Source organism: Papaver somniferum, chromosome 1 (genome assembly GCF_003573695.1).
Source record: "Papaver somniferum cultivar HN1 chromosome 1, ASM357369v1, whole genome shotgun sequence".
Lineage (NCBI taxonomy): Eukaryota > Viridiplantae > Streptophyta > Magnoliopsida > Ranunculales > Papaveraceae > Papaver > Papaver somniferum.
Genome location: NC_039358.1, coordinates 110,082,265 through 110,097,227, shown reverse-complemented (window position 1 = coordinate 110,097,227; position 14,963 = coordinate 110,082,265). Strand labels below are relative to the sequence as shown.

The 14,963-nt window shown below is 37.4% G+C and overlaps 1 protein-coding gene across 1 annotated transcript; it reads right to left on the bottom strand.

The window, feature by feature from the left end:
* Positions 1 to 4,075: 4,075 nt before the first annotated feature.
* LOC113348997 lies at positions 4,076 to 5,086 on the bottom strand. Its single transcript, XM_026592918.1, has 3 exons — positions 4,877 to 5,086; positions 4,479 to 4,652; positions 4,076 to 4,375 (listed from the first exon to the last, which is right to left on the bottom strand). Exons 1-3 carry the CDS (start codon positions 5,084 to 5,086, stop codon positions 4,076 to 4,078), a joined length of 684 nt encoding a protein of 227 aa, XP_026448703.1.
* Between the last annotated feature and the right edge of the window lie 9,877 nt (positions 5,087 to 14,963).

The window sequence follows — 14,963 nt, the reverse complement described above, 5'->3', positions numbered from 1 at the left end:
CCTGTCAACAATAGGTGTCGGCGATGAAATATCAGCATGAAATCAGTGAGTGGGTGATAACAATTTTAATATTGATTTTTTTTTGTGATTCAGTAGTAGTGATTGATTAGTTGGAATGGTGATAATTTCTATAAATTGGGGGGAGTTTCTATTGTAAAACTTAAACCCGGAGTAGCCGGTGCAAGCTGTAGTAGTAGTTTAGATTTTAATTTTACTTTTGTCATGTTTTAAAAATCTCTGCTAGGGTTGAGATGAAACCCCTAATTAATTAGAATAATTTGGTTTGATTTACTTGTTCTCCATGAATATATATTGAAAAACATGATTTAATCTCTGAATTCATAGCAAATTACTTTCACATTGTATGTCATGCATCCATGGTAGTTTGAGCAATCCTTTGCTATGTATTCAAGCTTTATGTAAACTGATTAGTTCAATTTGTGATTATCTATGCCTTAAACAGATAGATAATGCTAGGGATTGGCATATTTTGCTGAGGTTAAATTATCCATTTGTGCAAATGATTTACCACATCTTCAAGGTAGTTGGAGGCTAGAACCTCTATAGCTCTTTGATTGAAAAGGGAACTAGTATATCAAATTAGGGAGTTCTAAGCATTTAGGAAGTGGATTCGACACCATAATTTTCTTTGTATTTGCTTTCAATCTTGTTTATTTAGTATAATCATCAAACATCTCGTCGTATGGACAAACACCATATTTAAATTAGTAAAGTAGGCCTTAGAAATTTAGCTTCACCAATCCAACTCTCTGTAGGATCGTCCCGTATTTGCCATTGTCTGCATTATAGATGCCATGCGTTTGCGGTATTTTTATAGTAGGTTTCTAAGCCTACCACAAACTTTCTGCAATTCTCTATTTTTCGCTTTGTATTGCTCCCAAACTATCCATCCTCCCTCTATGCTTCCCCCACTCGTTTTTTTATACCCAACAGGCCCAAAAAATCACGCGTAATAACTCGCATTAATTCCATTTCCTTATTTCCTCTCCTTTTTTTATCTCTTACCCACGCCTGCATCCTCCAAACACGCTGAAAATGAATTTCTCACTACACCAAATTTAGGGATTAGCAACGGTAAGTGGCTTTTGCAAATTGGTGTTGCAACAGTTCTCCTCTGTTGCGATAGTCGATGTTGCAGTTTTTTGCAACGGCTACATTACCATTGCAATTTTTTTTGCAACATTTTGAAACTGTTGCAACGTCAAAAATTCGTAACAGTTCAAAACAGTTGCGAAACAAGATGGTCGCAACAGTTCCAAACACTTGCGAAACTTTAAAATGTACGAAACGTAGCAACAGTTTCAAACAGTTACGAAATTTTTACCCAGTTTTTAAAAGAAAGGACAATATTGTCTGATCCGGCTATAATAGTTCCGGTATAAAATTCGCAACAGTTGCAAGTAGTTGCGAAATTTTTGTAACCTGAAAAAAATAGTTCCAGGTCAATTTTGACCTGGTTAAAATTAGGATTCCTGCAACAGTATATACCAGAAGTTTCCCTGCAAGTTTTTCAGCAAACCACTCTCACCATTTGGGTATTTAAACAAACAAATCTTTGAATTCTTATATATAAGCAGTTTATAAAATATAAGTAGTTCATAAAGAATGTGAAAGGATGTAACTAGCAAAATATATAGTCATTTCCTAAGTTGTGAAAGGATGTAACTAGCTAATATAAAGTCATTTCCTAAGTTCTTTTTTTTCTCAAATAATGGCAAGTAACAACCAAAGAATGAAATCTCGGTAGAGGAGCATATCAGTGAGCATGGAGTAGTTGGTTATAGTCCAGTTGAAGTACTTTGTCTAGACAACAAAAAACAGATATAAGTACTATGTTTATTTCTTATGGGAAATGAGAAAGTTTGATTTCAAACTAAGTTAAATGCAGAGATGATTCAATAAATAAATTAAGATATACTTGAATGTTTTTGTCTAAGACATAACAAACTGAACAATACAACAGTGACTAGAGAAAACTTACCATCAGATAAACTATAATAGTGCTCTTCTCATATTCTACATCCTCAACTTTAACCAGAAGATCCAACTTTATTCTACATTCTGCAGAATGAACCCCCTTCATGACATACAATCCATGACAGCATTACGAAGAAAAACTATTCAAGTCATATGGGAAACTCAGATATGGTAAGGAATGGAACCCTAACTATTGTATCAAGTGGAATAAGATGAAACAAAAGAAAAGAAAAGAAAATCATAAGACTTACCAGTGAGCTGGGAATTTTTCCTTGTTCATTATCGGACCTTGGGCTACTGTTTAAACATCCAAAAGAAAGACACAAGTTCTTCAGTAGATATTATTGTGTCAAATGACTCCTAAAAGGAATTCAGAAACGTAAAGAAAAATTATACCAGCACAAGTTGATGGTGATCCTACTGCAGTGCACTTCTCACTCAGCAAAAGTGAACATTAAGTATAAAACCTCGCAAGTAAATATAAACTCAAGGTCAGATTCCACAAACATAAACCTAATAATATAAGTGAAAGAAAGTGGAGTACTTACCAGGGGTTGATATTTCCCCGGGTGAATACTATTTCTTCAAGTGACTTTAAATGAGGCCACCTGCACAATCACATACAACAGAAAGACCACCCACACATACATATATACGATTAATAGAAATAAGGCAATAAAAATTAAATATAGATTCATAAACCGTTCTGTTCACATATACATATATCAAAAAGATCAGTTGTTTCTAGGTAAAGTTAAAACCTCTTATGTGCAACTACATAATAGTCTTCCTTAAGCACAATAGGATAAGACTCTTCTGTATGCACAAATGCATAAGGGTATGCATATTGGAGTGTTCAGCATACATACAAAAAACATAAGAGTATGTATATTAGAGTGTTCAACATACATACAAAAAAGTGTGAACAGAAGCAAAAAAAAAAAGGACTAAAGCCATGTGTTAGCTAGACATTTATATAAGTGATGCAAAATATGGCTGAGATATCCATGAAGAACTCCATAGCATATCTCCAAAAAATTAGTGAAGTCATCTTAATTATAACTGATGGACCTCTTTGGATGAACCACGTATCCTCCAATTCCAACATCTTTAAAGGTCTCTGTGAACATGTTATCTCTTACAGTTGGTTCATCTGGCATGAGAATGTCGTCGATCAACGCCTTCAAATGAGTAGCAGGTATAGGTGAGCCGTGAGGTATAAGTGCCAGACGCACCAGTACAAACTTTACCAGTTGCAACTATTTCATCCTCTATGTTCATCAATGAACACTGCTACATATCCCCTACTGCTGATCGAGATGGTGATATGTCCTGGCTAGGTGAATTTGGGCCAGTAGCTGGTGATATGGCATGGCTAGGTGAACTTATGTGAGCAACTGAACCTGAATGAGGTGAAGCAACATGACCTGGTAAACATTCCTGACCACGTGAAATGCTACACATGTTTGATGCAACAACTGATGATGGCATTGCAGCTTGAATATCCTTCACTATAAGGTATATTTTTCCCAGGCCTTCAATCAGAACTCCCACCTTGCCACCTAAATCATCCACCTTTAGTAAGAACTCCATCTTTAGACTTCAGTTCAGTTACTTTAGCACGAGCGGAAGCAGATAAATCAACTTGTGTATGAGAAACATGACCTACAACACAAACCCGTCCTCTTAAATCCTTCCCAAACAATTGAGTCACTGCACAAGTTTATTTTATTGGAGTACCTACTTCCAGTTTTCCCTTGATGTCCTCTAGCACTTTCTTAAGTTGTTCCTACAGTGTTGAGCATATGAATCACTTGCTTATAATACTAATCACTAGATAGCATATATACAATTAAAGAAGACTACATATAACTTCTCAAACATTTGACTTACATAGTATGGTTGCGCACTAGGTAAAATCAACCCACGCTCCTGTGAATGAGCTTTAATCCACACATTATAGGTAGTGATTTTTGCTTCAGGGTTCGCCGCCTCCTACATTTAAAAATACAATGAGTATGAATCAACCATTGTCGAAAAAAGTTTGAGGTAAGTTGCATCATTGAAATGAAAGACCTCACAGTTCAGCTTTCATCAAACAATGTGGCTTGCGACCGGAGGTATGAGAGTAATCATATTGTTCTCTTTTCTTATTATTAGCAGCTTTTTTACTTTGGACAGCAGCATTGTTCTCATGTTCACAGAATTTTATCCAATCCTCTGACTTTACGCTTGGAGGATTATTATCAATCCTTTCTTGATGAGTATTCCAAATATCATAATGGTCTTGTCGTAATTCACACTTGAATCTCCTCCATGGATCAGGGATCCAGTTCACCATAATAGTCTTGGAGGTCTCAGGTAAATCAAATGACATCTGAAAATACAGAGCTAATCAGTGACATCCTAAATGTATATCTCCCTCAACTGAAGTTAACTAAAGAATGAGCAGAAATCATGTCATGAGGTAGATTTTGTACCTTAAGTTCATTCCAAACATCGTCCTTGTACTTGTCAGGAACTTTCCTCCAGGTTTCGTACGAAATAGGCACATGGGTACGAACTAAGGCACCCTTTATGTGGCCGAGTTTTGTTGCGTTGACAGAAATGGGTAGTCCAATTTCGTCGACCTCCACTGGTGCTGCCATAATAACCTGTAAAATACCAAATATGAAAGATTAAGATCGTGCAGTTGAAAACAAAAGCTAAAACATAGCATCAATAGAATAAAACTATCCACATAAATAGAACGTATTAACATAACACAAGTGATCAAACCAAACAATTCAAAAAAAGAGGGTTTAATTTGAAGATAGATAAGAAATATTGGAATATTGCAGTGCAGCGCAGTCTTTCCAATTTAAAATATAGAATGAACACAAATAAGATCTTCCAAACTCTCATTATCATTAAGAGTTGACTGATAAACTGTCGGAGATTCAAGTTTATCTACTGCGGATGTTAACTTCTGAGATGAATGTAACACCACAGACCATCCCTCAGGTGAAAGATCCGTTGAGTAGAACACTTGGGATGCTTCAGATGCGAGTATAAACGGCTCATCAACCACTTTATTTATACTTTTCATCTTGTAAAAGTTAACCTTTATCACACTTGAGGTTGCATCAACTTGTCACCCATTAGTTTTATCTTCAACTCTGACCCAATCACAGTAGAAAACAGTTTCTTTAAAATCCAAGTAATTCAAATTGATAATCTCTTTAATGACTCCATAATAGGTTATTTCAGATACGAAGTAATTTATGTCCATCGACTTAGATCTTTGTCTTGTAATAGCTTTCATTGATACACCACTGTTTTGAGATACCCGCTTCACATCACAATCTTGTGGGGACAAAGTAAAGCCATTGACTTGGTATTTTGCATATGATTGTGCCTTAAAGAGAGGTCCTTGCACGAGTCGCCAGAGAATTGAATCAGTTTCATTAGCTTCTAGCAACTGTAAAAGATCATGTTCAAGTTAGTTGCATAACCGAAACAACACATGGTGTTTACTACAAACCATAAACATATTTCCAGAAGTCCATATACTGAAGGAAAAAGAGAAAAGCAATATAACGAAACAATATTAGGTTATAATACAAAGAAGACAGCAAAAGCACCCAGGATTGAGAATTCAAGGCTGGTTCCATCTAAACCCTAGTACAACGCTGGTTCATAGACACTACCATGTGCAGGAAAAAATGACCTGATAAACTTTTAAAAAATCGCAATTGATAAGATTTTAACTGAGATAACACCAGTGTCACGCTATTTAGTAAGTAAATATATTTATATGCAGAGAGATATAGTGAAAGATAATGCACATGACGATCCTAGTTCTTAACCATGGAGCATGATAAGATTGCATCTAATGCATAACAAGTATGAGCTAAGCAGAATACCTACCTTAATACAATATCACTTGTACATAATAAGTTCAGATAGAAAAATGTTATGATTCTTATGAACCTTTAGATTGTAACTTGGTTATATTTTTGTAAATACACAATAAGTTGGAAAAGACATTGTGTTCCATTACCTCGTCGCGTAACCATAAATGATAAGTCTTTGGGGTCTGGTTGGACGCATGAAACTTGGCATGGTTAACATAGGAGTCATACTTCCTACAAATAACAAATCAAGAAATATTAGACCGATGAACCAAATTATCAACATCAACTCAGCGATGTGAACCTAATTTATTTTACCTTTGCCAGTCATCAATTCCAACAAACTTAGAAAGCATCCATCTGCGAGCTTGTTCAAATTGCACTTGGTTCAGGTGAAAGTCCCTAGCATTACTTAAAGACATCTCATCAGCGAACTCGCCAGAATCATCCTGAAAGGCCTGTCGAGTATGTTTATGAGTGCCACCACCATCTTCTGATATGTCCTCCATACAGTATAAGCTAGCTTCTCGCAGCGTATAGCCTCTTGCAATGCACCCGTCAGTGTACCTTATATTGCACCAATCCTTTGAAACCTTTCATTAACCTTTAAAAATCAGTGGCAAAAATTTCAATTAGTATTCAATATCGCAGTTCAATAATGCCAACTTCTCAAATTATAAATTCTAAAACAAGGTAAGTTGGGTAGTTACCTCTCAAAGGGGTACATCCACCTAAATATGACCGGACCGCAGATTAAAGCTTCATCTGCTAGGTGCACCATCAAATGAATGCTAATAACGAAAAATAATGGAGGAAAATTCTTTTCCAGTACACGCATTGCTTCCACCAGACTTGATTTGGCTTTTAAGAGATGTTCTCTGTTAATTACCTTCGCGCGCAGAACTTTGAAAAATATACTTATCCGTAGAAGTGCAATTCGGAGATCTTTAGGTAGTGATGTCGTGATATGAACCAGTAAAGGAAATATATATTTCATTAGAACATGGTAATCATGAGACTTCAAATTCCTTATCTCCGGAGGATTGACGCTGATGTTGTTGCGAATATTGGAAGAGAAATTTGAAGGAACCTTCAAGTTCTTCAAGATAGTACAAAAAGAAACTTTCTCTTTTTTCGTCATTTCAAAACTTCCATCTGCCATTGATGTTTTACCAGTCACTTCATTTGTTTGCAGCCATAACTTCCTTTTAATTCTCATAGCCTCAAAATCCTTGCGCACATTAGGACCATCCTTTGACTTGTTATTCCCCATTACAGTATTTATGATATGCTCTGTTATATTTTTCTCCGTATGCATAACATCACTGCAATGCCGAATAGAGTTTGAACTTTGGTTTGGCAAATCATATAAAACGGACCTTCTTGAAAACAAAGAGTGCTCGGATACCTCATCTTCTTCACCAGCGCCGTATTCAGATCATCTTTTACGTTTCTTCGATAGTTGTTTTCCTTTCCCTTGTTTACATTTCAAATTATGTACCATCTCTTGAACCTGCTGCCCTGTTAGTGGCCATGGAGCTGTACCGCGTTCTACCCCTCCAGTGAAATTCAATCTATCATATTTATACTTGTGTTGTGCTGGCAGCCACCTACGATGTCCCATGTAATAGATCTTCTTACTGAACGACGGCCACTCAGCAACTTTATATTCTCCACAAGTTGGGAATGCATAATACCCATGAATCACACATCCAAACTACGTACCCAAAGCCGGTAAATCATGGATAGACCACAACAACCTCGCTTTCATCATAAATTTCTTCTTACGGAAGGCATCGTATGTTATAGCACATGTATTCCATAATCGCTCAGCTCATCTATCAATGGCTCTAAATAGACATTTATATATTTCCATGGTGCTCGTGGGCCTGATATCAACAATTCCAACATCGAGAACTCCCGCAACATGCAGTACGAGGGAGCAAGGTTGTAATGCTGGCGAATTACCGGCCAACAACTATAATTTATACCAAAACATCCATTCGGGTTGAAGCCGTCTGTTGCTATCCCGAGTATAACATTTTGTGGCTCCTTAGCAAACTCTGGATAAAACTTATCCGCACACCGCCAAGCTGCAGAATCAACTGGATGTCGCATCGCATTCATATCTGACTGCGCTTTGGAATGCCAAAGCATTTCCTCTGCTATCCATGGTACACTATAAAACCTTCTCAACCTTTCGGTTATTGGAAAATGTCTTAATGTCTTTTATATCCTCTCATCATTAAAAACTTGAGAGGATAAGTTTCCTCAACTTTTATATCCGCAACTTGGGTAAGTTTCCTCTCATCATTAAAAACTTTTATATATTTTGGTTCTTGACAAACATGACACTTCACCAATGTACTTCTATCCTTACAGTATAAGATGCAGTCATTTACGCACGCATCATATGTTATATAATCTATACCCAATTCTTGAATCATCTTCTTAACTTCAGGGAACTTACACGGCAACGTGTTTCCTTCAGGAAACAACTCTTTTATCAATTCTAAGACTGTGGTTGCACCGCTGTCTGAAATTCCATACTGGGTCTTGATGTTATTCAGACGTATAGAAGTGTACAGAGCTGTTTTTCCATTAGGACATAAATCATACAACGTTTGTCTTGCACGCTCATGCAGATAAATAAATATACCTACTGGAATGTACAAAAAGGATCCCCATACACTAATAACCAAAAGATTTGGGGATTAACCCAAAATACAGTATTTACAAACGACAGCTTCACAATTATGTTATGAAAATGTAGGGACATTGAGACTGTCAGAAATAGAGGATTACCCCCAAACCTAGTTTTTACAACACAGGGAAGTGTGTAAAGAACATAATATGGGGATTTTATGGGGACTGGGGAAACATCAATTGGTTCATGCACGATTTCGGAAATAGGCAAATCCTCTGGGTATTTAGATGCAAAGTACTCCAACAAAATTTTAGAAGCACACAATTCTAACCCTAAATTAGGTAACTTTTGGAAGTCTAGGGGACTAGAAACAACCTCTAAGTTCGGTAAATTATCTTGTGAGATAGATTCATCTATGGAATTAGGAAAATCATCTACACAATCATCCACAGGGTCATCTACAAATTCTGTCTGGAACAGAGAGTCACTACAAGACTGATCATCATCATCATTAAATAATTTTTGGTATTCCAGATTTTTCAGTCATTGTTCCAAACTAGGTGGCGTATATTTATAATACTTCTCATATATCATGAGAGGAGATTCTTCACTTACCATTTGTGGAGCGAAAACTCCATACCATAGCCTATGCAAGCGTCATCTCAGATGACGTTGCCTGATAATTTGAATTTCTACGCTTATATTCCGCCAATGTCATCTTAGGTGACGTCTCCTCAGAAAAAGCCATCATCCTCAAAAGTCCCTTAAACGAAATATAAAAAGAAACGCATAAAAAGGAAAAAAAATAAAATCTAAAATGAAATGAAAATACTGTACAAAATAAAAATAAACCTAAAAATTAATCAAAAAACAAGTCCCCGTCGGCGGTGCCAAAAATTGATGGTATTTTTCAATGTTGTTGTAGTAAAAAGGTTTCGAACTCTAAGACTTGTGAAGATTAAATTTAAAGAATTAATTAAAATAATAAATTAAAGCGAGAGTTACTGAGACTAGGATTCCACTGATTTCATAACATAAGGCTCAATTATTTATTCTCAACAATTATCGCTCAATAAATAAAATAACATCGACTCTTATTTTGCCAAAATAGATTCTCAAAATATTAGTTATAAATCGTAAGCATGGGACATCAAACATCTAACCAAGCATGGCCCATCAAATGAAATGACAACTAATTAATCAAAATCATAATTCTATTTTAATTAGTGCAAAAGTCATATAAAGAATTAATTAAAATTACCCACGTACGAAATTCGGCTTCCTCCATTGTCCCAGTGGTGGGGTTTAGCTTCTCATGATGCAAACACGCTCAAAAGTTGATCTCATTGCTCAAAGTGTTTACAAAGGATGAAAATGTATGAAGCAGTGCCTTTGTAACACATATAGTTGTTACAGAAACAACTATTACAGATAAACACTCAGAACTGATGCGAACACGAAATAATTGTTACAATATTTGTTCCAAAGATAAGATGACAGCTCTGTTCTGAACAGTGATCTATTCTTCTTCGTCTTCTTCGCCCGAAAGTGCAGTGATGACTGCAGCTTCCTTTCTCAGCTCTCTGCTGCACTTCCTTTTGGTTCCAAAACTCTCTCCCTCATACGAATCCCAGCACTCTATTTATACTTCATAGGATCCAAATCTCTCTGATTAATGCAAGATATTATCCATTATTCTTCTCTGTCATTATACGGGAATGATTTCCTTTTATCTTATTTTCACAGGCCTGCTACAGATCAGTACCCTTCAAACACGTTGATTACACAATATAGATTGATTCAAACTTTTTCAGCTTCCAAAAATAACTCAACAACGTGTGACAGCAACACCAAATGCAGAGTATTTTTTACGTCCTGTTTTTATCTTCACGTGTTTACTGAGTTGTTAAAGTTTCCAAAACTCTCTCCAAATATTAAACCGAATCTTACAGAATATTTTATCTCTTCAATCCTCACGTAATAGCCAAAAACAAGCCAAATATTGAAATATATCCCGAGAAAGTTTACTCCCTGTTTTATCGAAATAATGAGAGCAACTCTTCTTTCTTCGTATCCAAACCCATTACTCATCCTGTTTCAAGAAATCAGTCCCAAACCAAACCATATCTGTGAGAAAATCCGAGTAAACTCAGTCTAAAACAGTTCCAGAAAATCACGCTGCTGACTGAATATTCTTCCCGCCAAAAACTGTTTGAACCGTGGAGAAGATGATCTCCCCCTACCCTGTACGGGGGTGCCAATAGCCTGGGATTTAAATAGCAACTAAGGTTCCACTTATCAGTGGAGTTTCCCTTAGTAATTGAGGTGCCCCTTAACCAACGTTGAGAGTCCGAATAACACGTGTCCTCCGAGTGCAAAATCAACTTTTCGAGCAACATTTTCCACAAGAGCTTATTTCATTGAGAAGACTTAAAACAAGACTATTAGTGATAAAATGAGTCCCAGCTGATGTATTTATGGGTGAAAATGTGTTGCACTTTCGTGCTTATCAAATTCCCCCACACTTACATTTTGTTAGTCCTCGAGCAAAACATAAAATTGACCCGCTACACACCTGGTCATATAATAGGAGAGAGAGAGAGAGAGACCCGCTACACAGCTGGTCATATCAAAAAAAAAATTGTTTTTTTTCAGACCCGCTACACAGCTGGTCATAATATGCAAGAAAAAAAGAAAAGACCCGCTACACAGCTGGACATAACCGTAACAATCATAATTTTTTTTAGACCCGCTACACAGCTGGTCATAACATGCAAGAAAAAAGAAAATATCCGCGACACAGCTGGTCATAACCCTAATAATAATAATATTTTTTTTAGACCCGCTCAACAGCTGGTCATAATATAACTATGTAGATGGTGGATTTTCGACAAGGGAAAAATTGTAAAACCATATTTATACATACTCCGGATCCGGCAATCGGATGAGTATTGAGACTCATGTCTCTCAATAAAGCGTGAAAGCTCATGCCATAAAACCTCTGACTGAGAAGGCTGTCTCTCATAGTATATGTAAATGTGTAGTCTCTCAGCTGAGGCCATGCGCATCTCATGAATACTGAGCATTTTCAGTAATATATTTGTATAGAATCGAAAGATTGGACGGCTCTTAGACAGCATGCCTGCTAGTATAGAGCAACAACATCTTCAAGATGCAACCAGGTTTTCCCTGACTATACAGGAGGAATATGACACTCCAACAAGTTCATATTGCTCAACTCTCAGATAATTAATGCTCCTAGATAGGAAGCCCTGCTATTATAGAGCCATCAATTAATTATACCTAATCGTAGCTGAATATTCAACTATGTTCTACTATTCTTCGAATGTTTCGTTACTTCAATTTATGGTTTTCCCAGCAGAATTTCATAGGTTAGTAATAAATATTCAACGAGCAGGCATCTGAACACCGAATAAACCTTGACTAAAATGGTGCAAGTGTACTTAGCAATAATGCACAGACCAGCATTTGAATGCGCAAACGAGCATCTCAAAAATATGAATGAATGAGGAACCTATGCAAAAATAGGAAGGAAAAATAATAATAATAAAATATTAGCAAAGGCGCCCGGGGACTGGGCTCACCAGCCGGCCGGTCATGCCGTGACCAGTCCCACGCCCAATTTTATATTTTATCATATTTTATTATTTTTTCCCGATCTCATGAAATTCTCTCATTCGAGCAAATCTCCTTCGTTTCAAGGAAATTCTCTAATTTCATGATATTTCTTTATGTCAAGGAAAATAATAAAATTAGGGAAAGGTGTCATGGGACCGAGCACCAGCCGGCCGGTCATGCCCTAGCCGTGGCCGGTCCCAAACCTTCACGGCTCCCCATTATTTAATTATTTCCCTCAATCCATGAAAATTCTCTGATTTCATGAATTTTCCCTAAAGCATGAAAATTCCCTGATTTCATGAATTTTCCCTAAACCCACAAAAAATATTATAAAATCAAGAAAACTCGTGGGACCGGGCCCTAGTCGGCCGGTCATGCCCTGGTCGGTCCCACACACCTCTTATTTTATTATTATTATTTGTTTTGCTTTCCTCATTCCATGAAAACTCCCTGATTTCAACAAAATACCTTGGTTTCAACAAATCTTTTTGATTTTATGAAAATTGCCTAAAATCATGAAAATTACATAAAATTGGGAAGAGTGTCCTGGGACCGTGCCCGTTGGCCGGTCGGCCATGCCTTGACCATTGCCGGTCCCACACTCCATCATTCCCTATTTTATTATTATTTTATTTCTCTCATCTCATGGAAGTTCCCTAATTTTATAAAACTCTCCAGTTTCGTGAAATTTCCCTCAAATCAGAGAAAATACATAAAATTACATAAAACTGGGAAAGTGTGGGACCGTGCTTGTCAGCCGGCCTTCCATGCCCTAGCCTTGGCTGGTCCCACACCTTGAAATTCCCTGTTTTATTTATTATTTTTCATCATCTCATGTATTTTTCCTAGTTTCAGCAAAACCCTGGATTCTGGACATTTTCTCAAAATGATGCTCGAACGCACACCAGAAGTATCGAAACTCTCAGGACTGAGATACGAACATCATGGTGACACGGGCACATCCCCTTGACCGACCAAGGGTGACATTAAGGCTTGAAAATGGCCGGTCCCACGTATTTTAGTTATTTTAACCTAATTTACTCAATTGCTCGTATTTGGTTCGAACTCTTTTCAAACAATCAGGGGCTCTCTCAAACGACCATCAATTGGTCCCATGACCACCAAATGTCGGTCTCATGATCTCTTGGTCGGTCCCTCATCTTTTCACGGCTAGGTTTTATTATCTACCGCTCACACGAGCATTATTTTAATAAATGATTAAACCAGCATTTAATCATTCTTTCACCAACTGGTCCTCAAGAAACTTTGGTATTTTGCTCATTCGAGCATCTGGGCGTTACATGGTGGACTCATCATCCCATGTGGCCGGTCCCTGCTTCACTCTGCAGTTGATTTTCAATAAATCATCAATTCATTAAAATTAGGGTTTTGAATCCAGAACTCTGCAAAAACATGATTCTGAGTAGATTTGAATACTGATAATTTTATGTTGATTCCATGATCAACACTTTTATTTATTATGCTCGACCCATCAGTCAGTATCTTAAATTAATATTTTATTTGGTCCTGCTACCGACAATTCATCAAACGAGCAATATTTGCTCAAACCGGCAATATTTGATCAAACTAGCAATATTCGCTCAGACTAGCAATATTTGCTCAAACCAGCAATATTTGCTCATATTGAAGAATATTGGTTCAACTATCAATATTCAACAATTCAGCAACACATTTTGCTCGCCTTAGGTTATCAACATGATAATACCTCGTCTCAGCAGACGTATTTAACTCATGAGTTTCAGAACATTTGCAAATCATGTTCAACTCAGCAATACATGGACTCATCGTCTCATAAAGTCAGCAAATGACTCCACAACCACGAGACATCAATTGTGTCACATGGGGGATATTAACTAGGGTTTTGGTCTGGAGGTCTACGACACGTGTGTTCATACACACGACGAGAATGTAAGCAAGTCGTGCAATCTGTTGGAAGAGTCAGCAAAGTAGTGGGTGGAAAGTTAACCAAGTCTCCGCATGATGAGCAACTGGTTTTGACATGATTTCCCACTTCCCCACTCTCTGATTCCAGCAACTGTCACACTTCATGGGATCATGGTGTTTTCGACTTAGCAATATAAAAGACCTCTGAATTATGATTGAAAGGACAAGCAATTTCTCGGCAAGTTCATACAGACAATCTTTCGTCTACACGAACTCATCGTCTGAGCAATCACTCTCATTTGAGTAAAAGTCAATCATTCAGAGCGTTCTTACGCTGAATTCACAACACACCTACAATCTCAGATCACCATTGATCCCACACATTTCTCAGCTTCCCTCCTACAGATTAACCCATCCTCTCTTGTGACCGAATTGACTCTGGAACGACCATTGTTCTTGGTTTAGGCCAGATTCCTACAGATTGATCTCTCGAACTTAAAGCATTCCCTTATTGCATTGCATTTGTGTGAGATTCAACATTTCGCTCGGTTCAAGGAGTCTCCACACGGACGTCTCTTCAATTCCGTAAAAACCAGCAAATCGTTTTTCCCCATCTACAGATTGGCGACCACAGTGGGAGATTGATCTCTCGGTTGCAATCTCACAAGATGGATGGTCTTAGGTCTGGGTTAGTTACATGTTCCAATATAAACGACGCTAGCACTAGCAACAACAACAATGAGGATATCCCGGAAACAATTCCGACCTCTAACACTGGCGGTGGTGATGTTACTCCTCCTCACACTAACACGGAAGGTCATCCTCTGTTAGGCTGACACCCTGAGGAAGTCATGGGAAATCCACCACCTACCATGGCTGAT